Source organism: Podarcis erhardii (genome assembly GCF_964252035.2).
Source record: "Podarcis erhardii genome assembly, chromosome: 1".
In the NCBI taxonomy this organism is placed as follows: domain Eukaryota; kingdom Metazoa; phylum Chordata; class Lepidosauria; order Squamata; family Lacertidae; genus Podarcis; species Podarcis erhardii.
Window position 1 is genome coordinate 131,570,796 of NC_138497.1, and position 27,982 is coordinate 131,598,777.

The 27,982-nt window shown below is 45.1% G+C and overlaps 1 protein-coding gene across 2 annotated transcripts in view; it reads left to right on the plus strand.

Moving 5' to 3' along the window:
- NRP2 (neuropilin 2) overlaps positions 1-27,982 on the plus strand; it is a 231,925-nt gene that overhangs the window by 34,967 nt on the left and 168,976 nt on the right. For both annotated transcript variants that reach the window (XM_081867265.1, XM_081867264.1), the window contains exon 2: positions 12,668-12,845. In XM_081867265.1, coding sequence (XP_081723391.1) covers positions 12,668-12,845 — 178 coding nt within the window. The remainder of the gene's footprint in view (positions 1-12,667; positions 12,846-27,982) is intronic.

Here is a 27,982-nt window from a genome sequence, read left to right on the forward strand (position 1 = left end):
CGCACTGAGGGAAGTTTTAAATGGCAGCTCATAGCCAAACATTGCTGGAGACCCAGGGCAGGGATCAGTGGTGCTGAGCCCGGCCAAGTCACTGGGGCCCCTGGCATCTGCCTGTGCTTCCCAAGCTATCCACGTTTTAAAAATGGGTAGAACATGGAGGTCCAGTCCATCAGGGATAAGAGCACATCATTTGTCAGGATCAATGTCCACCAGTTAATGGATCTTGGGTCGCAATGCTGGGAACAACTCAACCTGGAGCCATGAGCAAGGGCTTCTCTTGCTTCTCAGAGGAGGCCAAACTGGAATAGAAGTATCCGAGGTCTGACTTGGTAAAGGACAATTTCATATGGTCTCTGCCTTTTGTTTTGCACACTGTTAAAAAATGGGATCACACTTCATTGCGAGATTCATGTTCCAGTACAGGCTCTACGCAGTCAGTGGCGCTTAATATAATGGTTGATCCAGTCCTGCGCTGATGTATTGTAGAGAGGGCCATTCTTTGGTCCAACATCAGCATGGAATCTGGGGACGTGGGGTGGGTGGACAGAATGCTCTAATACCGTGTATAAGACTGTGTTTTTTTATTCCAAAATCTTGTTCAAAATTAGGGGTCGTCTTATACATGGGTGGGACGTGGGTGGCGCTGTGGGTTAAACCACAGAGCCTAGGACTTACTGATCAGAAGGTCAGCGGTTCGAATCCCCGCAACGGGGTGAGCTCCCGTTGCTTGGTCCCTGCTCTTGCCAACATAGCAGGTCGAAAGCACATCAAAGTGCAAGTAGATAAATAGGTACCGCTCCGGCGGGAAGGTAAACGGTGTTTCCGTGTGCTGCTCTGGTTCGCCAGAAGTGGCTTAGTCATGCTGGCCACATGACCCGGAAGCTGTACGCCGGCTCCCTCGGCCAATAAAGCGAGATGAGCGCCACAACCCCAGAGTCATCCACGACTGGACCTAATGGTCAGGGGTCCCTTTACACTTTTACCTATGCTGATGGGACAGAGGATAGTTTGCTAAGGTGAGACGCACGAGTGACATTGTTGGTGGTCTAAAAAAAGCTCTTTCTCCCCCCCCCCAAAAAAAGCTCAACAACTGTGGGCAAAGCCCCCCCCCCATTTTCTTAATTTTGAGTCCCCCAAAATAGGAAATAGGGGGAAAGTACGAAGTTCCCAGGACACAAGCATGAAATGCAGCAAAGCATATATCTGCAAAACTATATGCACATTGTGTTCTCCCCACAATGGAATGTTCATCTGATCTACTCTTGACCCTAGTACAGAAGTAGCCAATGTGTTGCCATCCAGACGATAATTGGAATTCTAACTCCCATCGTTCCTCACTGTTGGTAATGCTAACTGGGGCCAATGGGAGTCAGTCTTAACAGCTTGTGGAAAGTGCCATATTGGCTGCTATTGACTTAGCTGCTTAGCAGTAGGCAGTGCTTTTTTCCCCCTCCCCATGCCCACGCCACCCTATATATAATAAGTTGGTACGGGATAAATTTCAAGCAATTTAGCTCCTCCAGAAACCTTGCCTGAATTGTTAGGCAGCGTGGGCCTTTGACTCTTCTTCTTTTTCTTCTTCTTTTTTGGTCTCTTAAACTGTCCTCAAATAACCCTAGCCATCTGGGCATTTACAAGAGAGAGTTTCGCAAGTTTGATGGCACGTATGGGTTCAAATATATATGTTTTAATGAAATGTGTGACACCCAGAAAATATGTACAGATTTGTGATAGTTAAAATGTAAGCTTTTTGGGTTGCAGGAGGTTTGAGAAGTGCTGAAGGGAATACTGCTAAGGTCACGTAGGGGACGGATTATGCCCTCTGAAGCAGTTTGCATATTTTACTCATTAGATCATTTAACACAGATTTGTTATTCACTAAAATACTGAAATCTTTTCTTCATGCCATGAAAGGGGTGGTGGTGAAAGTTCTTTCAAAAATGCTTAAGGTAGCCGAAACACTTTTGTTGAAACATTTGAAATACAGTGGTACCTTGGGTTATAGACGCTTCAGGTTACATACGCTTCAGGTTACAAGCTCCCCTAACCCAGAAATAGTGCTTCAGGTTAAGAACTTTGCTTCAGGATGAGAACAGAAATTGTGCGGCAGCGGTGCAGCGGCAGTGGGAGGCCCCATTAGCTAAAGTGGTGCTTCAGGCAGTGGCGTAGCGTGGGTTGTCAGCACCCGGGGCAAGGCAAGTAATTTGCGCCCCCTAACCCGTGGATTTGCGCCCCCTAACCCTAACCCCCAGGTGTTGCGCCCGGTGTGGCCGGCCCCCCCTGCACCCCCCACGCTACGCCACTGCTTCAGGTTAAGAACAGTTTCAGGTTAAGTACGGACCTCCAGGACGAATTAAGTTCTTAACCTGAGGTACCACTGTAAAAGGCCAGAATTAAAATGCCCCGTCTCCCATTTTCCATACTTTTAACTTCTTTGTGGGAAGGGCAATATAGTTAATGAGGTGGTTAGAGCATGGGTGGCTATAATTTTGGGCCAAGGGCCACGTTGACCTGTGGTCAGCATTTCAGGGGCCAAAGGGTAAAAGTGACTGTGGTCAAAGTGCAAAAGTTTTCATGGTCCAAGGCCATCCTATTGTTGGGTAGAGTGAAGAAAGGCCATAGCTTAGTGGTAAGGTAAGCTATGAACATGTTCGGTCCCTGGTATCCCAGGTAGATGGGACGCAGTGGCGCTGTGATCTAAACCACTGAGCCTCACGGGCTTGCTGATTGGAAGGTTGGTGGTTCGAATCCGCATGACGGGGTGAGCTCCCGTTGCACTGTCCCAGCTCCTGCCAACCTAGCAGTTCGAAAGCACACCAGTGCAAGCAGATAAATAGGTACTGCTGTGGCAGGAAGGTAAATGGTGTTTCCGTGCGCTCTGGCTTCCGTCACAGTATCTTGTTTCGTCAGAAGCAGTTTAGTCATGCTGGCCACATGACCTGGAAAGCTGTCTGTGGACAAACACCGGCTCCCTTGGCCTGAAAGCGAGATGAGCAACCCCATAGTCGCCTTTGGCTAGACTTAACCGTCCAGGAGTCCTTTACCTTTACCTATCCCAGGTATGGGCCAGGAGAGTCTTCCAGTCTTAAACTATGGAGAACCACTGACAGGTAATATAGAGCAATGATCTGATGCAGCATAAACAGCTGCCTCACACAACAGATGAGGGGGCCAGTGATATCAGACTCTCCAAGTGCCTCTGTTTTCCAGGGACAGTCCTGGATTCTAATCTGAACCCGGAATGTTTTGCTTTTCCTTAGACATCCTTGTTGTCATCAGAGAAAGGTTGGAGGGCATGGCGACCCCTGAGCCAAGAAGATAATTATGCAACCTTTAGGAGACCCCTGAAGGCAGCCCTGTATGGGGAAGTTTTTTTAATGTTTAATGTTTTTATATATGTTGGAAGCCACCCAAAGAGGCTGGGGCAACCCCCTTGCATGCAGGCAACAAAACGTCTTGGGCCAGCCCTATGTGCTCTCCTTATAAAAGTGTGGTTTCACTTCCCCATGTAGCTATGTCATAAAATCATGCATTCCCTCCGCTACACGACTGACTATTTTTGGAGGGGAATGCCCAATTTTGCGACGTCATGTTATGAGTAAGTGACACTCCGTGTCACAAGGAGAGGGGAGAATGTTTTTTTCCTCTCCCAGAATGTAGCTACCCCATGTCTGCTAAAAGCCGTAGTTTGTCTCCTGAGTCAACTGCTGGAACACACTCTCAATTATGGAGATGGTAATATAATAAACAATGCAGAATCCTGTGTATTCTATTTATGGTGACCATTGTCTTTGGGCTATGCTGAGTCCTTTCTCCTGGCACCTGGGTCATCAGGTTCATTTGTCTTGAGCAGAACCTGGAATTTGACACGCATCCCCAAACTTTTCCAACGCGCATCAACTGGCCACATGTACAACTATAGGTGTTGAGGTGCCGATCAAGTCCTCTTCAAACAGTACAACTTTAGAGGTACAGTCATGCCTCGGGTTACAGATGCTATAGGTTGCGTTTTTTCAGTTTACAGACGCGCCGAAACCCGGAAGTACCGGAACGGGTTACTTCTGGGTTTCAGCGGTTGCACATGCGCAGAAGCGCCAAATCGCAACCTGCGCGTGTGCAGACACTGTGGGTTGCGAACGTGCGTCCCGCACAGATCACGTTTGCAACCCGAGCATCCACTGTATATCAAATACGGTTTTAAGTACAGGCCACAACTGTTTTCCACGAGGGTTTTGTTCCCTGACCCTGTGTGTGTCGGTGTAGCACATAGAAGCCCGTTGTGCCCCCTTTTCCAACCACTTCTGGGCTGCAGCGATGCACACGTGCATGGCCACACATTTTTTGAATGCCTTTATAACAACTAAAAATGTAAAATTTGGATGCAGCAATCGTGTTGTTTGTGGTCGTGACTAGAGATCAAAGGGTCTGTCATTTTTGGCTCTCTCCATTTCTCGTTTTTCCAATCATAAATTCAATTTCCAAATTGTAAGTTTTTGGTTTTTTAAAAAACTCACGTTTTATGAATTTCTTCCAATAATACATTTTATATGCAGTTTTGACTAATGTGCACATTTTTGCAGGCAAATTCCTTTGATCGAATGCATTTGTGTGTGCTATTTTTTATTTATTTCTATACCGCTTTATGTTTTCACCAGTATATCCATTTTTAGCCACACTTTCTTTTGTATGTGCATTTTTGTAACATTGGTTTGAGAACTGCCTAACAAAATTCCCATAACTGCAGATTTCAAAGGAAAGCTGTGTTTCAGTTTACACATGGTTTCAGAAAATGTGGATTTCGTAGATTCAGTTTTTCATGAGACCTGAATTAAATTCCTCTCCCATTTCTAGTTCATACTGTTATACAGATAAGCTTCTTAAGGAGTCAAGATTTATTGCCTATGCTTGTTGAGGGTATAATCTTGAATAACCTTTTGTGGAATGTCTGAATCACCCTAAATGCCTTTAGGGAGAAAGGTTTTTCTCCCTAAAACCTGATGGATCTTGAATTCTTATAGCCCAGTGGCGAAGGAAGTAATCAGAACTGCTTAGGAATAAGTGGTTTGGAGTTTCAGGCTGACCTGTGACAGGGAAGGTACTTTTCAGACTTTTGTTGTTGTTGTTGTTGTTGTTGTTGTTGTTTAGTCGTTTCCGACTCTTCGTGACCCCCTGGACCAGAGCACGCCAGGCACTCCTGTCTTCCTCTGCCTCCCGCAGTTTGGTCAAACTCATGCTGGTAGCTTTGACAACACTATCCCACCATCTCGTCCTCCGTCGTCCCCTTCTCCTTGTGCCCTCCATCTTTCCCAACATCAGGGAGTCTTCTCTTCTCCAGGGAGTCTTCTTTTCTCATGAGGTGGCCAAAGTATTGGAGCCTCAGCTTCAGGATCTGTCCTTCCAGTGAGCACTCAGGGCTGAGTCCCTCAAGAATGGATAGGTTTTATCTTCTTGCAGTCCATGGGACTCTCAAGAGTCTCCTCCAGCACCAGAATTCAAAAGCACTTTTCAGACTTCCTTTTTCATATTCTAAGAGTACGTGGGAATCCTGTTATGACCTTGTGAGGGATGATGGAGTGTTGAAAGTGCAAACACTTTGCCCGAAGCCTTTGCCCTGTTCCAAGCAAAACATAAAACGCTGTGTGAATGTTTTTCTTGGAAGGCTTTCTTGCTTGTGCAAATAGAAAGTGATTGCTTTTACGAGGAGGGTGCAAACGTGTGTACAGGACGGAGGTGTAAATTGTATATACATCTGCACCCTTCGAGTTAGCTGAAAGATGGGCGTGTAGCTTTCCTGCGTGAAATCTAAACTGACACGCAGACACATTTGTGTGCTTTGCTTTCCAAGCGAAGGGAAGAGATTTTAGTCAGAACGGTGGGTTTGTATAAAAAATGTTTCTGCCTTGAGAAAGTTCTCTCTGTGGAACAAAACCAGATGTTTTTATAAGTTCTTAGTACTTAAATACTTTCTCGTGATTTCTGTAGAATTCATCTCTACCCCTTTCCTGAAAGGGGAAAGTCGTGTCAATGTTTTATTATTATTATTATTATTGCAATGGCTTGTGAAGAGGAGAAAGTATTCAAACAACCGAGTGTTTGAGAACAAAGCAACACACACATACATGCAAAGGAAGACCGGCTTTATTTGTGAAAGATAAAAATAGTCATTTCTGGGATAGGAAGTGATGACTCCCTGGCGAGGCGGACAGAGGGAGGGACCCTCCTGCGATGCTGTTTCCTGTTGCCATTGTTCCCTTTCGCAGCTTCTGTGCAAAGCGGGGTGCCTTTCTCTTAGGAAGGGGGGTGATTTTTCTCCTAGAGATCCCTTGCAGGGATGGGGAGGGGCGTGTGGGGAGAAGCGAAGCAGTTTGTAAAGTTTAAAGAGCTTTTCAGGCCCTGCTGGCTCCCTTTCCTGAGGGTGTTGGCGTCTGGTTTTGCTGTTCTCCTTGGTCTCGCCATGGCATGCGGGATGTTGACTCCAGGATCGCGGGTTCCCTGCCAGCTTTTTTTGCAGAGGAGCATACAAATTGGAAAATTACACCCTCTGCAGCTTGAGAGCCAGCTGGCACCTCCCTGTTGGGTTACACCTGGAAGGGCCAGCGGATCCCGATTGAGTGAAGTCAGCGTGTGGCTCGGAAGCCAGCGGAGGTGTTTTGGCCTTGCCATTCTTCTGTGGTTTCAGAAACACACCCTTTCTGGTATTCAGGGGAGAGTGCCCAGGCAAAAAAGAAATATAATTTGGTTTTGCTTGCAACCTGTGGTGGATTTGAAGGGGGGGGGGCGGTCAGAGGCAGCATGAAGAGAAAGGGAGCTTGGTTCATCAGAAGCGGGGTGATTTGCAAGGAGCTAATTATCTCTTGATATCTCTGCCATTGTGTTAGAAGCGGTGTAATTGTAAATTTGTGCCAGAGAGCAGACTCCCTTCTGTGCGTAGGGGATTGTGTTCACCCATTAAAGGCGATGGCCTGATTTTGTTGTGTGATTTAGTAGGCAGCTTAGTTTACCACCTTCTCAGCTTTATAGTGAGGCTGAGCCACAAGAAAGTGGAGAGGTTTGTGGTACCCAGAGCCCATCTTTTCCCTTTCCCTCTTGCATCTTGACCCCCTCAGCACCAGACCCTGGAAAAGCTGGAGGCAATCACTCTCTCAGGGGGTTTTTTTTGGGGGGGGGCGAGTGAAATGGCACCTATAGGGAAGGAGCCCCCCCCTCCAGTCCTCCTATTGAGAGGTGGCTGCTGAGAAGTAATATATAATTCACAAGGCCATGCTGTTTCACGCAGATGGTGATATTCAAGCATGACTGACGTTAAGAGGAGCAAAATCTCTGAAGCCTTTCTTTTCTTCACCCTTTCTCCTTCCTCTCCTCGCTGCGGTCTGCTGAAGCTCTCGACGTTAAAAATTGCCCAAACCTGGGCACTTCAGGCACTGCATAATTGTACAGTAGCTTCTGCTAGGCTCCAATTTCAGACGTCTATCCAGCCGAAGCGACGTTTCTCCCCCACCCCCCCTATATATATATATATATATATATATATATATATATATATATATCATCCTCATTTTGTGTCTGGAGGGCCATGAGGTCACCCGATGCATTTGGGTAATCAGAGGTTTGGGAAAGTGGGAGTGTTATTTTTGCAGGGCTGTGCTGGGAAAGCAGAATGCAGGGAACGTGCAATTAAGCTTTTCTTGGTGCTTCTTGTTTTAAAATATATTCCTTATTCTAGAATGCTGTGTCTTTGTGGAACTAGAGCAGTTGCAAGAGAGAGAAGGATTGGGTGGGAAAGGCAGAGCTCATAAGAAGCGTTAGAAACTGAGATAGTTTAGCTGGAGCTAAATGGCACCTTGAACCTGGTTTATGGGCACAACAACAGAATGTCTAGGCACCCTTATTTATTAACAGGAATACAAAGCTGAAAATGAACCAAAATATTACGTTCATTTTCACATGGTCTTGTTCTTTCCCCTGCACGCACCCCCCTAATATTCTTAAGTGGGTCTCTTCTTCAGAGACTGCAGTTTTTGTTATGTACTGAAGTTCTCACCCTGGGCCAGCAGGGGGATACTGTAGATAGTTATGCAAATAAGGGATCGAAAGTGACGTTCAGTGATTGGATAGTTTTAGAAAATTCTTACAGTTACGTTGTACTGGAGCTCTATATAAGTAGGCTGACTGAACCCTTCAGTTCAGTTCTGTTCTGGCCTGTGAATAAACAAGAGCTGTTTGAAGAATTGCTGTGTCGTCTGATATGTTCACCCACAACCTAACAGTTTTAATCTGAAATCTTAGGCGCAGTACTGCGCCCAGAGCTCAGAAACCGCTCGCACTCATGAAATCCTCTCTTGCAAAACGCACCTAGGAACAATGGGAATTTCGAACATGGCTCCCAAGCCTACGACAGATAAACGGAACAGGTAGCCTCAGAGCTGGTATGAGAAACATGGTGCCTCTCCAGGCCATGCCAGCCCTCAGTGTGGGGCTTTGAGGGAACAGCCCTACGTCATGACTTCGGGTCCCGCCAAAGTGAGGCATTTGTGGGTCAGGTGGGTCCCCAAAGAGCTTCTGGGCTGCCGCTGCCGCTTTGCAAATACAGTGGTACCTCAGGTTACATACGCTTCAGGTTACATATGCTTCAGGTTACAGACTCCGCTAACCCAGAAATAGTGCTTCAGGTCAAGAACTTTGCCTTCAGGATGAGAACAGAAATTGTGCTCCGGCGGCGCGGCAGCAGCAGGAGGCCCCATTAGCTAAAATGGTGCTTCAGGTTAAGAACAGTTTCAGGTTAAGAACAGACCTCCGGAACAAATTAAGTACTTAACCTGAGGTACCACTGCAGGCTTTCAGCCTGATTCCAGTAGGGCTGTTCTTATGTTCTTGTTGAAACCCCTCTTTCTAGGGTTCCCCTCTTAGTATGGGCAGAAACCTAGGCTAGGGCAAAGTTCTACCTATGTACCCGTGGCTTGGCTCACACAGGCAAACCATGGGTGTTAAGTTGTGGGTGAACATATCAGACAACAGCGATTCTTCAGACAGCTCTTGTTTATTCACAGACCCAGAACAGAACTGAACTGAAGGGTTAAGCCAGCCTGCTTATATAGAGCTCCACTACAACGCAACAGTAACAACTTTCTGTAACTAGCCAATCACTGAACGTCACTTTCAATTCCTTATTTGCATATGTGGACCTGAGTGAAAACCATCTACAGTATCCCCCTGCTGGCCCAGGGTGAGAACTTCAGTACATAACAATGGGTGTAGCCAAAGGGGGCCAGGGAGGGGCAGCTGCCCCCCCCCCAATCAATAAAAATACATAACTAACAGGTTTGCTCTCTCTCCCCCCAACAAAAGGCCTGCAGCCCTCCCCAAACAAAAATCCTAGCTGTGCCCATGCGGCAAGCTGAGGTGTACAAGGAGAAGGGATGAGCTCTTTCTAAACCTTTCGCTGCTTTTCAGACTAGAGAGGTGGTGCTCGAAGGGTCTGTGGTGGGAGCAGAAAAGCCCCACAAGCACCTGGCTCTTTACATCTTAAGCCTAGCCCAGAAGTGGTTTCGGGGTGGGGTGGGTACAGCAACAAATGTGGTGAGAGGGTGCCGAATTTTAGCAGAAAATGATTTGCAAAAAAGAATGAGTCGAGGCTGACTGGAATAATAATAATAATAATAATAATAATAATAATAATAATAATAATAATTCTTTTATTTATACCCCACCCATCTGGCTGGGTTTCCCTAGCCACTCAGGGTGGACCCCAGCAGAACACTAAAAACAGAATAAAACTCCAAACATTAAAAACTTCCCTATACAGGGTTGCCTTCAAATGTCTTCTAAAAGTCAGGTACAGTGGTACCTCGGGCTACATACACTTCAGGTTACAGACTCTGCTAGCCCAGAAATAGTGCTTCAGGTTAAGAACTTTGCTTCAGGATGAGAACAGAAATTGTGCTCCAGCAGCGCGGCAGCAGTGGGAGGCCGCATTAGCTAAAGTGGTCTTCAGGTTAAGAACAGTTTCAGGTTAAGAACGGACCTCCGGAACGAATTAAGTTCTTAACCCGAGGGACCACTGTAGTTGTATTTCCTTGACATCTGATGGGAGGGCGTTCCACACGGCAGGTGCCACCACCAAGAAGGCCCTTTGCATGGTTCTCTGTAACCTCGCGTCTAGCAGTGAGGGAACTGCTGGACCTCAGTGTCCGGGCTGAATGATGGGGTGGAGACGCTCCTTCAGGTATATAGGGCCGAGGCCATTTGGGCTTTAAAGGTCAGCACCAAAACTTCAAATTGTGCTCAGAACCGTAGATCACTCTCGACTCTTAGGTGACTGTATTTCTCAAGGACCACCAAGACAGACTTTCCATTATCCCCAGCCATGAGGCCTATCATGGACGTAGGAAGACTAAGGACCATCTAAGGACCTCAGCAGGTTGCTTACAAGGGCCTGTTGGCTGTGGTGCAGTCAAGACCCAGTGAAAACGAAAGCAACCTGCCATACAGATGGACGTTCTGTGGGAAAAGGGAGAAAAGAGAAGGGGCATTGTTGGGATTCTTTAGTATGTTATCAATTGTGTGTATGATGCAGATTCCCTCCCCCGTCCCTCAGCCAGTAATGAAATAGTAAATCAGATTTGTGGCATTCGTAAGATGAAATGTTTACTTGAAGATGAAATCGCCCTCCTGGGTCTCTTGTTATAACCAAGGGCTGAAAGTGCTTCGCTCGCTTGAGATGTAATTGTTACCAGGCTCTTTTGTGGGCCTGCACCACAAAAACCACCACTGTTGATTATTGCAGTCTTTTAATTCCAACTGCTTAGCTTGGCTTGGAACGTTGGAGGAGGCAGGGAGTAGATGGAGGCAAAGCCGAGAGGGAGAGGGAGATTTGGAAAGGAGGCAGTTACGGGTGTGCAAACTCAGTCTTGTGGTTGGAACAGAAACGAGGGATGCCGTAATGCGATCTGGAAGCCATTTTTTTTTAGTTGTGCCAGAAGCTTCCTGTGTGGGCCCACCTACGTGAGACATGCAAACCATCTCACAGACAAAGCCCTAATGTTGGACGGGGCAGAGGCTGCTTTGCAAAGGGCCACCGTGTGGTTTAGTAATTGCCTGGGTTGCTTCTCAGTCAGTTCAAAGTTTGCAGGGGCAGCGTTTATCTCACACCACACATGATTATTCAATGGGTGGAGAACCTTCATTTCTTGTTCCATTCAGGCCTACGTCTGGTCTTAGAAACTGAACAGGCCAATATTATTTGGTAGAATTGCCAAGAGCCGTTGGTCTGTAATGGTTGTTGGAGTGTTGAACTAGGAGTAGGGAGGACCTGAATTTGACTCCCCATTTGACCAGGATGTTAATGGGGTCAACGTTGACCTAACATACCTAGTGGTGTTTTCTTGAGGGTAAAATGGGGAGCCCTGTAAACCGTAATGCATTCTTGGCAGAAATGGAGGGATAAAAATGAAATCCCTTTGGGCCTCTCTCTTTCTCTCACTGTGTGTGTGTCTGTTTTAAAAGGAAGACTGTTCAATCTGTGCTGATCACATTGCTGTAATCATTAAAAAAAAAAATCACATGCCATTTTGCAATCCTTCTATAGAAATTTCTTTGTCCTCCCATCTTGAATCTTCAAGCGTTTAGATCAGGGGTGACTAAACCGTGGCCTTGGGGCCTGATCCAGCTCCTCAAACATCGACCCCCCCAATTTGGGCTATGGCAAAAAGGAAAGGAAAAATATTGAGAGCAAACCTACTCCTCCTGGTGGGATCAGTACCTGATGGGGGATTGCCTTCTCAGACATTAGATCGATCGATTGGGGGAGGCTGGATTCGCACAGATAAACTAAAGAAGGGAGACTGGTTTTCTTGGGTGTCCTATCCATGGGTGCTTGTGAGAGTACAGAGTGGCTGCACCCAGCTGGCAGGTGGTCCACAGAAGGTTGGTTGATGATGAAGGTTATCAGACTCTTCAGCGCTAGGAAACCATGGAAGGGACCCCTTTCTTAAGCAAAAGGCAGCACTGAAGCACGGAAGTGACTGCTATGTGAGGGGTACCCAATGATGTGCTGCCACATAACTCAGGGAAGGGAGCAGGGAGGCGCTGGAGTTTGGAAGACAGGGACAGGCATCAAACATACATCGGTTAGCCTAGCTTCTTTCCGTGATCGTCCTTGTTTTGCAAAGGATGGGATTCTCCTTTGTATTTTGCTAGGGCAGCGCTGAGCTTGGGTCTAGCAATGTTTGTGAGGTGCTGTTAGGGTAACAGTGGAAGAATGCCACAGGAATGCTTGTAGAAGAGTTAGCGGAAGGGAGGATGTAAAGGCAGTTCACTCTGTTTCCAAATAATCTGATGTCTGTGTTCTCTCTCTTTGGGCCCATTTATAGCTGTTCTCCTCTGCCCACACCCCTTTTCTGGTCTGTCTGAGCAGCGGTATGTGCTTGTGTGTGGCGGGAAGACTGTGGCGTGTTGTAATCACCTTCCAGAGATTTGTTTTGTACTTGGGAGATTTTACATGGTTGTAATATACATGTCTGTTAAAAAAAACAACAACACACTTTTTTTTTTTTTAATGCAGCCCAGAACCTAGGCATCTGCTGGTACAAACCCAGAGGAATAAGCCATAAATGTGTTTGAAATTCAGTGCCTCTTCTTATGTTAGGTTTTGTTTTCTCTTTGTTTGTAGCGCAACCATGTGGGGGCCGCCTGAATTCCAAAGACGCTGGCTACGTGACTTCACCTGGGTATCCGCAAGACTACCCCTCCCACCAGAACTGTGAGTGGATCATTTATGCTCCGGAACCCAACCAGAAGATTTTCCTGAACTTCAACCCTCACTTTGAAATTGAGAAACATGACTGCAAGTAAGAGATTACCCCACATCCTCTTTCTCTTCTCTCTTTACTCCCCGCCCCCCACCACTCACCACCACATATACACACACACACACACACACACACACTGTATTTTTTGCTCTATAAGACTCACTTTTTCCCTCCTAAAAAGTAAGGGGAAATGCGTGTGAGTCTTATGGAGCAAATGCAGGCCGCACAGCTATCCCAGAAGCCAGAACAGCAAGAGGGATTGTTGCTTTCACTGCACAGCGATCCCTCTTGTTGTTCTGGCTTCTGGGATTCAGAATATTTTTTTTCTTGTTTTCCTCCTCCAAAAACTAGGTGCGTCTTGTGGTCTGGTGCGTCTTATAGATTAAATACCATTTTATAGATTAAATACGGTGTGTGTGTGTGTGTGTGTGTGTGTGTGTGTGTGTGTGTGTGTGTATATTTGCTGTTGGGACTTTTTGCTGTCTTTAATCTTTAATCTTGCAGTACAAGGAGTACTGTGCTACCCATAAAAACTGGACTAAACGTATGTGTGAGGTTGGAACTTAAATGGGAGTTGCCTGTAATATATCACATATGGTGCACTCTTAAAAATACGCGCAGGGGTGTCTGATCAGCCATTATTATATCTCATCAGCCTCTTCCGCAACACACGCTCAAGCTGTAAACTCCAGCGCTGCATTTGCAACCCAGGATTGCATTTCTGCTCTGCAGTAGGATGGAGATTAAAGGGAAATGTGTGGGACCGCATTCTGCGTTCAGAAATGCCGGCGCCCCTTAAACGCTCGTTTTGCTTTTGTCCAACTAAGCGCTTGTGTCTAGAAGGCCTCAAATTGCCCACGTTCAGCGAACGTTATCGGCATTTCCAGTTTTCTCATGGCTGGGAACCGGCTGTTCAACAGATGTCAGAAGGGAGAAGCCACTTTCTTCTGAGCTGCGGGGAAATATAAGCGGCTCAGGATAGAGCAGGAGTGGGGAAGCATTTGTCTCTCCAGATGTTGCTGAACAGCCACTCCCATCTGCCCTAGCAATCATGGCCGTGGGCTAGAGATGATGGGAGTATCTGGTGTTCTGGTGTTCCCTGCAGCTGGTATAGAATCTCATCATAGCAAGGGCCCCAATTTGGTTGGAAGCCCTATTGTTGAAGCATGGTGTTTGTTTAAAAATATATACTCTGATCCAGGGGTCAGCAAACTTTTCCAGCAGGGGGCCGGTCCACTGTCCCTATGACCTTGTGGGGGGGCCGGACTATTATTTTTTTGGCGGGTGGAGAATGAATTCCTATGCCCCACAGATAACCCAGAGATGCATTTTAAATAAAAGCACACATTCTACTCATGTAAAAACACACTGATTCCCGGACCGTCTGCAGGCCGGATTTAGAAGGCGATTGGGCCGGAACTGGCCCCCGGTCCTTAGTTTGCCTACACATGCTTTGATCCTAAGCAGCAATTCAGGAGTAAATCCTGTGGAGTTCAGCATAGCTGAATACCATGCTTTGAATAATTCCGTTCACATAATGTACTGCAGTCACTCACTCACTCAGTCAATCACTCACTCAATCAGTAGCTGAACTGGGTTCCACACAGTCACACAGTCACACACACACACACACACACACACACACACCCCTGCAAAAATAAAAACGCAAAAGAAATAGCAAAGCCAGACAGACCTCTATGTTAACACTCAAAACGGAGCACATTAGTCTTCCAAAAAAAGTTCACAAACCAGAACACTTACTTCCAGGTTCGCAGTGTTTGGGTTCCAAGTTGTTCAAGTAGCAAGGCGTTTGAGAACCAAGGTACCACTGTATTGTATGGCCTTCTAACTTTGAGGTAGCCAATGCTGCTCCCTTCAGATGTTACTGGGCTACTGCTTTCATGACCCATGATTACTGCCCATGTTGGCTGGAGGTGTTGGTGGCTGGAGTCCATTGGCTACCCGTGCTGTAACTCTTCGCTGCAACAATCAGATTCTGGCAGGGTTTACCAAATGCACAGAAGGGTCGGGCGTTGTTGTTATTTTTTAAAGCAAGTGCTTCTTGTCATTCAGGAGTGAGAAAAGCTGCAGTTGCCAAGATTTTTTCTTCTAAACCAAAAATTCAGGAGCTCTGCTCGTCCCGTCCCCCTCCACCCTGCTGCTTGTAGATTCTGCTGCTATAATGTGCATTCCCATAAGAAGACAAGGTTTTTCCTCTTTTCTATCGCAAATACGACAGATTCTACTGCATTTGGTGAAATGTAAGACTGGGGAGCTGGATGTCCAAGAAAAACAATTAGCAGCTAGTAAGAAATAATTAACAGCTTCAGTGAGCACCATTAAAAGCATGAATTAATGAGGTAGTCCCTTGGGTCTGTTAGAACGTCTGTGGTCGAGAGGCTGTCTAAAATGTTCAGCTTTTCTTGTGCATCTACAACTGGGTGTTATCTTGCAGTCTTTTCTGTGTGGTTTTGCATCCTGTTTTTCTTAAAAGAGTGGGAAATAGTACTTGATGGGCAGGCTACCCCAATACTCACTCTCTCTCATCTTCCAATCCAAATATGAAGCAGTGCAATGGTTGCAGAAAACCTGGCTCTGGTCCATAGTGTCGTGATCTCTGTTCTAAAACTAGTAGGAACCACCAAAGGCAATTCAAGTAAAAACAGCAGGGGGGGGGGGGTTCTTCTACATGGCAAGAACATGGGCTTATTTCAGACATCAAGTCATGGCTTCTGCTAACCATAAACCAGGGGTCAGCGACCTTTTTCAGCTGTGGGCCGGTCCATCGTCCCTCAGACCATGTGGTGGGCCGGACTATATTTTGGAAAAATAAAAATAAAAAATGAACAAATTCCTATGCCCCACAAATAACCCAGAGATGCATTTTAAATAAAAGGACACATTCTACTCCTGTAAAAACACGCTGATTCCTGGACTAACCATGGGCCGGATTTAGAAGGCGAGTGGGCCGCATCCGGCCCCCGGGCCTTAGGTTGCCTACCCCCTGCCATAAACCAACACAAAGCATGATTTAAAGCTGTTCAGCACTCTCCTTTCAACGAATCAAAAGCTTGTTGAGGCAGCACAGCAGCCATAAATATGATATAGCTCACACATGTCAAATTATAGTTGCTCCAAACTGTGGTGAACAAGCCAGTTTCAAACCATGGTTTCTCATTCTCATTTACTGGTTGATCACAAACCATGGTTTGTCAATTCAGACAAACTGCAGTTAAGGTTTGGACTGATAAACCTCTGGCCACATCCTATCCCTCTTACAATTCCAAGTATAACTTTGCTGCTAGGGTGCTGTTCCCCATTTCAGAAAAAAGAATAATGGGAGATCTACACTCTGGCACTAAAGAAAGAAATGACATGGCTTAAAAGACAACTAAATTCAAAATGTAATGCAAGAGGAAGCTCATGAAATGGTCGGAGAATGTCTGTTGGGAGAGGACGATGTGATCCTAGTGGGAAGAGAAGCTTATTACAGCAGGTCTGTCTAATGTATCTGGGTTTAATGTGGTCAGCATAAACTTGTGGCCTTTCAACTTTGTTAAATTCACTTTGCGGCTCTTTCACATGGCTATTTCTTGAGAATTTGGTGCTGCTCATGGATGCAGATGTTTCCACAGTGTTACCTTAATCAAAATGCCAGACAGTGTAATTTTCTCATATAATCTAGCTTTACTATTTCCTTTGAAAATTCGAGAGGAAACAACAACAACAACAACAACAACAACAACAACAACAACAACAACAACAACAAACCAATGGAAACAGTAAATCCAAATGCGGGTGATGGTGGAATACGGGATGACATTTTGATAAGGCAGATGTCGTGTGGGTACTGCAAGATTTCGTGTTGCTTCGGTAGTGTCCTTGTTTACCTTTTCAAAACACATATGCAAAGTGGTTAAAAAGCACACCTGTGTGTAACAACTGCACTGTAAGCTGCTGTTAAACTTTGTCTGATACTATTTGCAGTGGTATGATGAGGGACTCATTCGCTTGTGGAAATGTTAATTGGCCTTGCTGCGTTGGGGCTGCAATGTGATTGGGTGCAATTAGTATAGTTTCATAGAATAAATATATTAATCCTTCAAAGACAGGTACTTGTAATCAGATATTACAAGATATTCGAAGTGCTGGTGCTGACCTTTATAGCCCTAAATGGCCTCGGCCCTGTATACTTGAAGGAACGTCTCCACCGCCATAGTTCAGCCCGGACACTGAGGTCCAGCTCCCTCACTGCGAGAAGTGAAGTTACAGGGAACCAAGCAGAGGGCCTTCTCAGTGGTGGCTCCCGCCCTGTGGAGCGCCCTCCCGTCAAGGAAATAAACAACTACCTGACTTTTAGAAGACATCTGAAGGCAGCCCTGTTTAGGGAAGTTTTAAATGACTGATGTTTTAATGTATTTTTAATCTTTTGTTGGAAGTCACCCAAAGTGGCTGGGGAAACCCAGCCAGATGGGTGGGTGGGAAATAAATAGATAAGTAAGTAAATAAGCAAGCAAGCAAGCAAACAAACAAACAAACAAACAAACAAACAAACAAATAAAATGTAGTTTTCATTATGGCTAAATAGAAAATGGCTTCATATTTTCAGCAAAGTGTTTAGTTTATTTGCCCTTAATCTCAAGCAACCTTATGCCCCAGGTGGCATCAAAACTGATTGGCTTGGTAGCGTATTGTGATGTTAGCCCGGTTCTCTGTATGATCCCTCCTGATTTGGTGGCATAAGCTGTGTGACTAATTCAGAAAGAAGAAATTAGTAGCAGTCATCGGAAGAAAATGCCGGTGAAGTAGCTGAGGTCAAATTGTACTGAACAAAACGGAAAACCTCTACCCCGTCAAAATGGCTTAATGGTTTCCATCTAATAAAAAAAAACACAGATTGAGAAATAGTTGGCACAGGTCTAGTTTTGCATTCTCTGCAGACAAAGGTGCGATTTGTGCGACTGCCATCGCAGGTTAAATCGAGTGTGCTATTCACGTTCCCCTTTGGGTCCACTTTTTTTTATGGGGGGCACATTTCATTCATTCATTCAAACGGTTAATCTCGGAGGGGAGGGTTCTCTATTAGGAAAAGACTCTTGCCTTCCCCTTCCCCACCATGAATGGAATCAACTTGGCACAATCAAAGCAACTTTCACCCCCACGGCTTCCATTTCTGCTCCAGGAAAGCTCCTTAGTTTTGGAAAGCACTTCAAAAACCAAGAAAATTGGCTTCCTCCTGTTCTTGTGCCCTGTGTGTGTTCGCGATCGGCGCAGCCGGGACCCTTAATACTTTGCAGGATGGGCTCTTTTCTCAAATGAAGGCTGGAAGCTGAGCCATTGTCTGCCCTGCTGTCCTTTAGAAGCAATGACACAGCAGTAAACCAAGAGCAAAAGGGGAAAGGGGGGGGGACAGAAGCTCTGATTAGAGGCGTGCCAAACTATTCGGAAATAACTGTAATAGCCCCCGTCTGCTTGCCATTTCTCCCTGCGAGTGCAGCTGCCGTTTTCCTACGGCTGCTCTTCAGCCCCCTCCGTGCCGTGGGGATTGGGTATCTGCTATTTGAACCGGGAGTTTGAAAAGTGCATTCTGCTGCTTTAAAAGGTTGCCATTCTGTCACGTTACATCGGGCAAAAAAGCCCCGCTGCCCTGCCCATGCCAAGGTTTATTTTTGATCTTGGGAGAGACTCGGGCAAGCCTCCCTGGAGAAGGGTGAGGGGGACGGCGGCGACTTATTTGCCCCCCTTTTGCAAAAGAAATACCCGCTTGGTCACGTAGCTGTCTTGCCCAGTAGTCTTCTATGATCGCTGCTTCTTGGTCGATTGCCTGCTGCCAGCGTTGGAAAATCTGACTCTCAAACCTCATCCCTATGTGAATCACTGCACAGAAAGGGCCCACCTTTTCCATTCCCTCGCTCCTTCCCACAGCATCTTTCAAATTCAAAGTTTCGCTTTGGCATTCATGTGTGTGCATCATCGCTCCTCTCAGCCCACCTCCCCGCCCGTCCAATTTCTGAATTAATGTTGCCGAAACGTGCCACCCACTGTTCCACACTAGACTAATCATCCTGCTGAAGGATTGTATTGGGTGTTCAGCGGGCTTTGCATCCCAAGTCTGCCTTGTATAAACATGTTCATGCCACATCACAGCGGAACAGTCTCTCGCTCTCAATCTCTCCCTCTGCAAACAAAGACATTTCGAAGAACGGATCCATTAAAAAAACCAAAAAAACACACAGCCCAGCATGTTTTTCCCCCGTCATCATTTACCGAACATGACATTCAATTGAGTTATGAGCAATCCAGCGTCCACCCTGCCTCTGGAATTCTCCTACTCGCATGTGTAGCTTGCAGCCCCCTCTGGTGGTAACATGCCAAAAGAGGACACATGATCTCTCGGGACCGTGGGTTTCCCCAAAGGCCTGTTGAGAATGGGTGGCTATAGCCAAAGGGATGTTATGAGATGAAAAGTTGATGACTTCTGTTGGGAATTCCAGACAGGAGTGTTCACCCCAAAGTGAAGTGTGCTTTTGTTGAAAACAAAAACAAAGGACCAGGAGGAAAATTATGTTGCACATCATCCTACTGTTTAGTGACCAGATCTTTGAAAGTCTAGTAGTATTGAGGCTTGAGAAAGCAGACTTTGAATGTAGCCTGCACTACGCATATTATGCATTGTTCTTTAAAACAGCTGTCTTGATCCTGGAAAATAGATCAGCTGCCTCCAGAGTATATTAACAGCATTGATTTAAAACCCAATCTCTTTCTTCTTTCAGTGTGTTAATGTTGCTGCTTAATTATTCCATCCCAGCTTGTTTTAAGGGCCCGTATATTGTAGATAGTGTGCAAAGCTATACAGGAAGAGGCATTCTGTGGCCGTCATTTTTTGGCCATTCTTTTGGACCCTATCCACTAGACCAGGGATTGCAAATCGGTGGCTCTCTATATGCGGCTGCTCTCTAATTCCAATCAGGTCCAGGCAAGCATGTCCAGTGGTCAGGGATGATAGGAGTTGTAGTCCAGAAATAGCTAGAGGACCATTGGTTCCCCATCGCTGCACTAAAGGTAAAGGTAAAGGGACCCCTGACCAGTCGTGACCGACTCTGGGGTTGCGGCGCTCATCTCGCTTTACTGGCTGAGGGAGCTGGCGTACAGCTTCCAGGTCATGTGGCCAGCATGACTAAGCCTCTTCTGGTGAACCAGAGCAGCGCACGGAAATGCCGTTTACCTTCCCGCTGGAGCGGTACCTATTTATCTACTTGCACTTTGACGTGCTTTTGAACTGCTAGGTTGGCAGGAGCTGGAACCGAGCAACGGGAGCTCACCCCGTGGCGGGGATTCGAACCGCCAACCTTCTGATTGACAAGTCCTAGGCTCTGTGATTTAACCCACAGCACCACCCGCGTCCCATCGCTGCACTAGATTGCATCTTATTATGGCTCTGTATCCGATTCTCTCACAACATCCAGTCTTCACAGTTTGCCAACACATCACAACTGAGTTACACAGTGTTGCCGCTCAAGGGTCACACATGGGAAAATTGAATCCAATGAGGCAGGCTGCTGTTTACAAAGAGAAAGAGAGAGAGGGTGTGATTCTCAGCATTTTAATTTGGAAGTGAGTCAGACTGAACTCGGTGAGGTCTACTCCAAGAAACATGTCCGTCTCTTAGGTACAGTGGTACCTCGGGTTAAGTACTTAATTCATTCCAGAGGTCCGTTCTTAACCTGAAACTGTTCTTAACCTGAAGTACCACTTTAGCTAATGGGGCCTCCTGCTGCCGCCACACCGGTGGAGCACGATTTCTGTTCTCATCCTGAAACAAAGTTCTTAACCTGAAGCACTATTTCTGGATTAGCGGAGTCTGTAACCTGAAGCGTATGTAACCTGAAGCGTATGTAACCTGAGGTACCACTGTATATGAATTACGACTTCAAGATTCCTGTTGAAGCCTCTGACTGAACCAACTGAGCTATAACAGCTTTCTGGAAGCCATTTCTTCAAATGCCCTCCTTGATATGATAAAGTCCTACTGCTCGCTTTGATTTCACTAGCAGATGTTATCGGCATAGGGCAGGAAATCGTTGGGAGTACTGTTACCATATAGTCACTGAGCTACATGTTCGGTCTCAACCCACGTTTCTCCAAATGCATGTTACTGCTTCTCCAAGGCAGCTGGGAGAGCACCGCTCATTCATTTATACATACAAGCAAACATTCATATCTTACATTTCCCCTCTGAAAGGATGCACCCAAAGTTGCTAACAAACTACAAAAAATAATTTTAAAAAGGGCCGTACTCAGTGTCTGGCAAATAGCAGGTAGCTCCCATAGCAGATCTTTAACTTTGCCCCACAGTAAAAGGTAAAGGGACCCCTGACCATTAGGTCCAGTCGTGGCCGACTCTGGGGTTGCGGCGCTCATCTTGCTTTATTGGCCGAGTGAGCCGGCGTACAGCTTTCGGGTCATGTGGCCAGCATGACTAAGCCGCTTCTGGTGAACCAGAGCAGCGCATGGAAACGCTATTTACCTTCCCGCTGGAGTGGTACCTATTTATCTACTTGCACTTTGATGTGCTTTCAAACTGCTAGGTTGGCAGGAGCAGGGACCGAGCAACAGGAGCTCACCCCATTGCGGGGATTCAAACCGCCAACCTTCTGATCGGCAAGTCCTAAGCTCTGTGGTTTAACCCACAGCGCCACCCGCGTCCCACAGAGGTTGGAGGTATCTTGCTCCTGCAGAGTGCCAGATTCTTGTCCCTGATTTGGGGCCAGTTCCCTCTCCCCTCTGCTGCAGCCCTGTACGACATAGCTCACAACATTGGATAGTTCACCCTGATCCTCTGGAGTTTAATTTTTGGAGGGTGGGGGGAGTTCAGGGGACTGCAGAGGGGGGAGGGAACGATTCATTGTCCAAGCTTTCCTTCCCATAATTAAGAACAAAAAGAGCATTTAATATGGGGCCTTATAGACCAAGGTGAGCTGTTAATAAAATTAAGCAGCAACCAAATCAAAGGCTTGTTTAAACAGATAAGTCGTCAAATGCTGGCAAAACACAGATAAAAGAATTCCCATCCTTTTTTGTCTCCCACTGTTTCTCTGCAGCTCCTCTCCCCAGGTGATTTTTCACCGGTACGGGATCCAGTCTTGTAACAGAAGTTTTTTCAGGTCCATTATTATAAGGCTCTGCCAACCTTTAAGGTAGTGTAACATCCCAGTGAAGGGAAAGGGGAGGCTGCAGAGGAATCGCTTCTACAAGGTACCCCAAAGTGAATTACACTACAATAGCATACATCAAACAGTTGTGTATACACTGGTACCTCGGGTTACAGACGCTTCAGGTTACAAAAGCTTCAGGTTACTGTTATGTTAAGTTCTCACCCTGGGACAGCAGGGGGATACTGTAGATAGTTATGCAAATGAAGGATCGAAAGTGACATTCAGTGATTGAATAGTTTGTATGCAAATGAAGGATCAAAAGTGACGTTCAGTGATTGGATAGTTTTAGAAAGTTGCTACAGTTACGTTGTTCTGGAGCTCTATATAAGCAGGCTGACTGAGCTCTTCAGTTCAGTTCTGTTCTGGCCTCGGAATAAACAAGAGCTATTTGAAGAATCGCTGTGTCATCTGATATATTTACCCACAACTTAACAGTTACAGACTCCACCAACCCAGAAATAGTGCCTCGGGTTAAGAACTTTGCTTCAGGATGAGAACAGAAATCGCGTGGCAGCGATGCAGTGGCAGCGGGAGGCCCCATTAGCTAAAGTGGTACCTCAGGTTAAGAACGGTCCTCCGGAACGAATTAAGTTCTTAACCCGAGGTACCACCGTATAAAAACAGCTAAAACAATTGCAGATATAAAAACAGTTATAAATATATAGAAATATAGAAACCGTTCAAAACACCCAATAGCACATACATAAAATTGATTCAATTCTAAGGCAGATACCAGATGGTCTAAATTTTTTAGAAGCCTTGCTGAAAGAGGACTGTCATTTGCAAGCTCTGAGAAGTCAATAGAGAAGGCTCTAGAGAATCCATACCTTTCGCGGAAAACTAACAGAAACTGGTGAATGCCTTAGCAATTTGCACTGGCATTACTTAAAAGTAATGAGGTGATGATTTTCTGACTGCCCACGTCTGCAAAATGTTCTCTCCGAAAGAATGGCATAACTGATTTCCAGATGTTGTAACCTCTTCCAGTTGCTGACAAATGTTGAAGTTGCTTTGGAGCTTATTTATGCCATTTTCTTCTGTTTGAGGGGTAGTTTGACACAAGGACATGGGTGGTGCTGTGGGTTAAACCACAGAGCCTAGGACTTGCTGATCAGGAGGCCGGCGGTTCGAATCCCCACGACGGGGTGAGCTCCCGTTGCTCGGTCCCAGCTCCTGCCAACCTAGCAGTTCGAAAGCACGTCAAAGTGCAAGTAGATAAATAGGTACCGCTCCAGCGGGAAGGTAAACGGCGTTTCCGTGCGCTGCTCTGGTTCACCAGAAGCGGCTTAGTCATGCTGGCCACATGACCCGGAAGCTGTACGCCGGCTCCCTCGGCCAATAAAGCGAGATGAGCGCCACAACCCCAGAGTCGGCCACGACTGGACCTAATGGTCAGGGGTCCCTTTACCTTTACCTTGACACTAGCAGCTAGCAGCGGGCTCCCTCCCCCTTCATCATTGCAATGAGAGGCCTATATTTCATGTCTAAGTTGAGAAAACGGTAACAAGAAGGGTGTAATGAACTCACGAAGTGAACTCAAGTAATTATCTCCCAGCCTCACTTTTCTGCGATATGGAGTTGGCTTTACAGGATCGTTGTAAGAATTGCTAAGATACTATTGGTTATAGGCAGCGCAGTTGTCCAGTTTGCAATGGGACTTCCACTTCCACAACATATCTTCTCTCTCCTCCCTTTGCACACAACCAAAATCTGTTCTGGGGGTCCCCTCCCCCCTCCCCAACCCTCTGGAGCTGATGGAGGGGCTCCGAGGAGGACATATGAAGAGAGGAAGTCCTGGTATACCAATTTTGTAACATGGCTGTCGGTGCATTTTATGTAAATCTGGATTTTGTTTTTTGTTACCCTTTTTACGTTGCTTAAATGGAAGGAAGCAGAAGATAAAATAGTGAGTCAGAGAAGTATGGTTATGAGTTGACGACACACACACATACCCAGACATCAGCTGATGATTATAATTTCAGACCTTCCAGCTTTTGCTGGATCCTTTCTACACAAGAATGCACTGTTGCAAACGGTTTTCTTTCCAGCAGCTCAGGTCAAAGAGCAGTTGAGGCAGTAATTACTGGTGGATAATTAGTCCCTGTTTTGGAAATTGATGAATAATTAGCTGATGTGTAAACATTTGGGAAACAATACAAATTCATCTCTAGAAATGGAACTGCTGGCTAGAAATATAAACCATACAACTGAAGATGAGATGAGTTTTCTCCCTGCTTTAAAGAAAACATCTGGCTTGTTATATATATACTCTGTGTGTGTGTGTGTGTGTGTGTTTTCCAAACTTAAACAAATTGTTTTGATGTGACATAGAACTTTTTGTTCTTATAAATTTGGTGGAAACTGGTTTGTGTCCCCCCCCACCCCGCCAGATTTTGTTCATGTAAATATTAAGTGTATAATTTGTAAAATTGCTGCTGTTGATAGAAAGTGGTTTTTGCTTTGTTATTGTTGGAAGAACAAAAGTTTGCTCTGAAATCAAGTTAGAAAAGTGCATGAATACTTTTTGTTAAATTATTTAAACGAGTTTGGTGGGAAGGTAATTTGTGATGCAAACAAAGCCTATTTTGGTGGAGACCTTTTATTCATATATTTGCTTACTTCAATAAGTAACATAAATAGAATGAACAAAACTTAATATATAAAATTGAAGACTTAGGATGGTATCCACCTAAGTCATATTCAGAGAGGACCAACCGAGTTCTTAGTCTGAGTATGAATAATATTGGTTATCAGCCATAGAATTTATATATAATTAGAAAGTTGATTCTAAAATCTCCAATGAACTAAAGCTATGTTTTAAGTATGTAAAGTCAACACATACAGAACTGCAAAAGCATTGAGCTTAGTCAAACAAAAATTATTTGAAAATGGAATCAAAGCGGAAAATATCTAGCTCAATATATTTATTACCAAAGAATCAAAAAAGCCTGTTTCACGCTACGAGAAATCATAAGATGCAGAGGCCAATGCAGAATAATGAAAAAAATGATCATTGGTTCTTTTTTGGTTGTTTTTTTTTTATAAAAAAAATAGAGATCTGTATCTATCTAATACTACTGATATAAGAAATATTAGAAGCTTCCCCCCATCCTAGATTAAATAATATTAATAAATGCTTCTTACATTTAATTTTAGTTGAGGCAGAGGTCTCCAACTATTCTAAAGCTCAAAGCAATATACTGTAACTTATGAATTGATTGGCTTGCTTTGTGAATATTCTAAAACCTTTTCTGATACAGTGGTACCTCGGGTTAAGAACTTAATTCGTTCTGGAGGTCTGTTCTTAACCTGAAACTGTTCTTAACCTGAGGTACCACTTTAGCTAATGGGGCCTCCCACTGCCACTGCACTGCTGCTGTGCAATTTCTGTTCCGATCCTGAAGCAAAGTTCTTAACCCGAGGTACTATTTCTGGGTTAGCGGAGTCTGTAACCTGAAGCGTTTGTAACTTGAAGCGTCTGTAACCTGAGGTACCACTGTACTTTGAATCAACCACCAACAAAGCTCCGTACAAATGTTTGGAGAGATTCAGCACTCTGAAATGATGTTAAGAAGAACTATGTTTTTACACAGACCAGAGAAAGACCCTAACACATATATAAATTTCACTTTTACGTCCGGATTATAATATATCTTGCTGTAGGTTAATGTGTTAAACAATATACGTTACTGGTAATAATGTGCATTAGGAGCAATCTGGCTTTGAGGGCTACAATTATCAGCCGACACTAGAAGAGGCCGATCAATAATTAACCAATGCAAGGAGACAAAGGAAGTTGCCGCATTGAGGTTCATTGATGCAGAAAAAGCTTTCAACAGGGTGGAGTGGCAATCTCCTTTTGCCACATTGCAGAGTTTTGGAATATAGAAATAATTCCTGGAATATAAATCTTGGGCAAAATTGTTAATTAATGGATAATATTCCAAACACTTGTCTACAAGGCAGCACCTATCAAGGATACCCTTCAATCATATTGTTCATGATTCATTTGGACAAGTGGATGAAACTGAACATATTATGGTTTGGCCGCATTGCCAAATGAACATTGCCACAAAATGAACATCTTCCAAAATCTTTGATTTGTTTATTGAAGATGTACCATTTAAGTAGCAACTGGCCGCTGAAATCTTAGCAGAATACCCCCCCCTAATTTTATTGGAAAATACAGCTAAACAAGTATATCTGGGGCTAACCTGCTAAATCCTAAACATAAAGAGGTTGTGAAGCTGCTTAAACTGGCTTGCGTATAACTATGCTGCTAAATTAACATGTATATATAGTCGTTAAATTTAAATTTGCAAATTCCACATTATAGCATAGAATAGGACTGCAGTAAAATGCCCTTCTGTGGTGTTGTTGTTTTAAAACCTGCATTTCTATCCTCATGGCAACATGGTTGAGAATCCATATTTCCTGATACTGTCATGGGATGTGCATGCTGTATTGAAAGCAACTATATCTGGATTGAGTTCTCTGTGTGTAACTGCTGCATTTGAGAAACTACATGAAGCTGGTTACATGTAAAATACCTGTAAGATTTCTCTGTGTGTGACATGACATGACTCTTGAGGGTTGTGCCTTGTGTTTCTTTTTCTTATACCGATTTTTAAGGCCAGGCTTATGCATAGTAGAGTCACAACTGCCCCTGATAGCAGTGATGTGTTGTCTATTTTCTTACCCCCAGTAATGCTTAGTTAGGCACCATCTATAGCTTCAACTTACAGATTTGAATATAAGGGACCAGCAGCCTCGAAAATAAGGGATCAGCAGCCAAAATAAGGGATTTTCCCAGCACAGGTATGTTCAACTTCTGAGCCCCTCCGGGCCAAAGGCAGGAAGCCCAGCCAGCAGCCAAACGAAGCCTCGAGCGGTGGTTCCCACAGCGCAGCAACCCGGCAAAGGGGATGCAGCAAGGAAAACCACCGTCACCTCTCCGCTGGGAAGCGCTGAGCAAAGGCAAGTCCCCAGGCAACGTGGCCGATTTGATTGGCACAAGGCATGCAAGCTCCACCCCCCAGTCATTCTTAGACTCCTTATTGGGTGAGCAACGCAGCCAAGCAACACAGTTGGAGCCTCCCTCCTCCCTGGCCGGCAGGGAGGGAGGGAGAGGAGCTGCTTCCTTGAAACCCGGGAAATTTAAGGGACATCATCAATAAGGGACAGCAGCAGGACACAGCGCTGGGGTAAGGGACTTTCCTGCCAAATAAGGGACAGTTGAAACTATGGCACCATCATGCTGCAGGTTTCTCTTCCCTATTACCATTAACCAGTGAAGTAAAGCAGATATGGTGAAACTTGGAACACAGTGATGTCATCACACATTTTGCATTACTAAATACTGCCGGGAGGTGAGCGAAATAAGATGTGAAGCTGCTGTTTTTGCCAGTAGCCTGTCAGTTACCATTTTAGCAACTCGTTCTGGACTAAGATGTGTAGAAATGATCAGGCAGTGCAAATCTTTGTAATTCCATCAGATATCAAACATGCAAGAGGGGGAGTCTAGTTTTGATTACACAAACAAACCCCAGATTAAACTGGCAGCTACAGAAATCCAAATACTTTACTGTAAGAAATATCTAAAATGTGCAGTCTTAGATGTGGCAACCCTGTAACAATCTGTGACCAATAACTGAGATTATTTAATACCACTAGAGAAATTTGCCTGTGTTTATGGCATTTGTTGGTGTCTATTCTCTACTGCTTGTGAGAGCGAACATTCTGGTAATAATAGAATTATTTTTCAGCTAATCCTAGCACACTGCTCTTTTCTACCTACTTGAGGATTAAGTGGCGTTAACTCAAGAAGCTTTCTAAATATTGGCATGGAGATTATTATCTTTCAGAGGTGTGCTCCCTTCTGCAGTTTGCAACCCTTGGACAAGTTGATGGAACCTATAAAATTCTGTGATTCTCCTCTTTCGGTGGGATTTTCTATGTGTG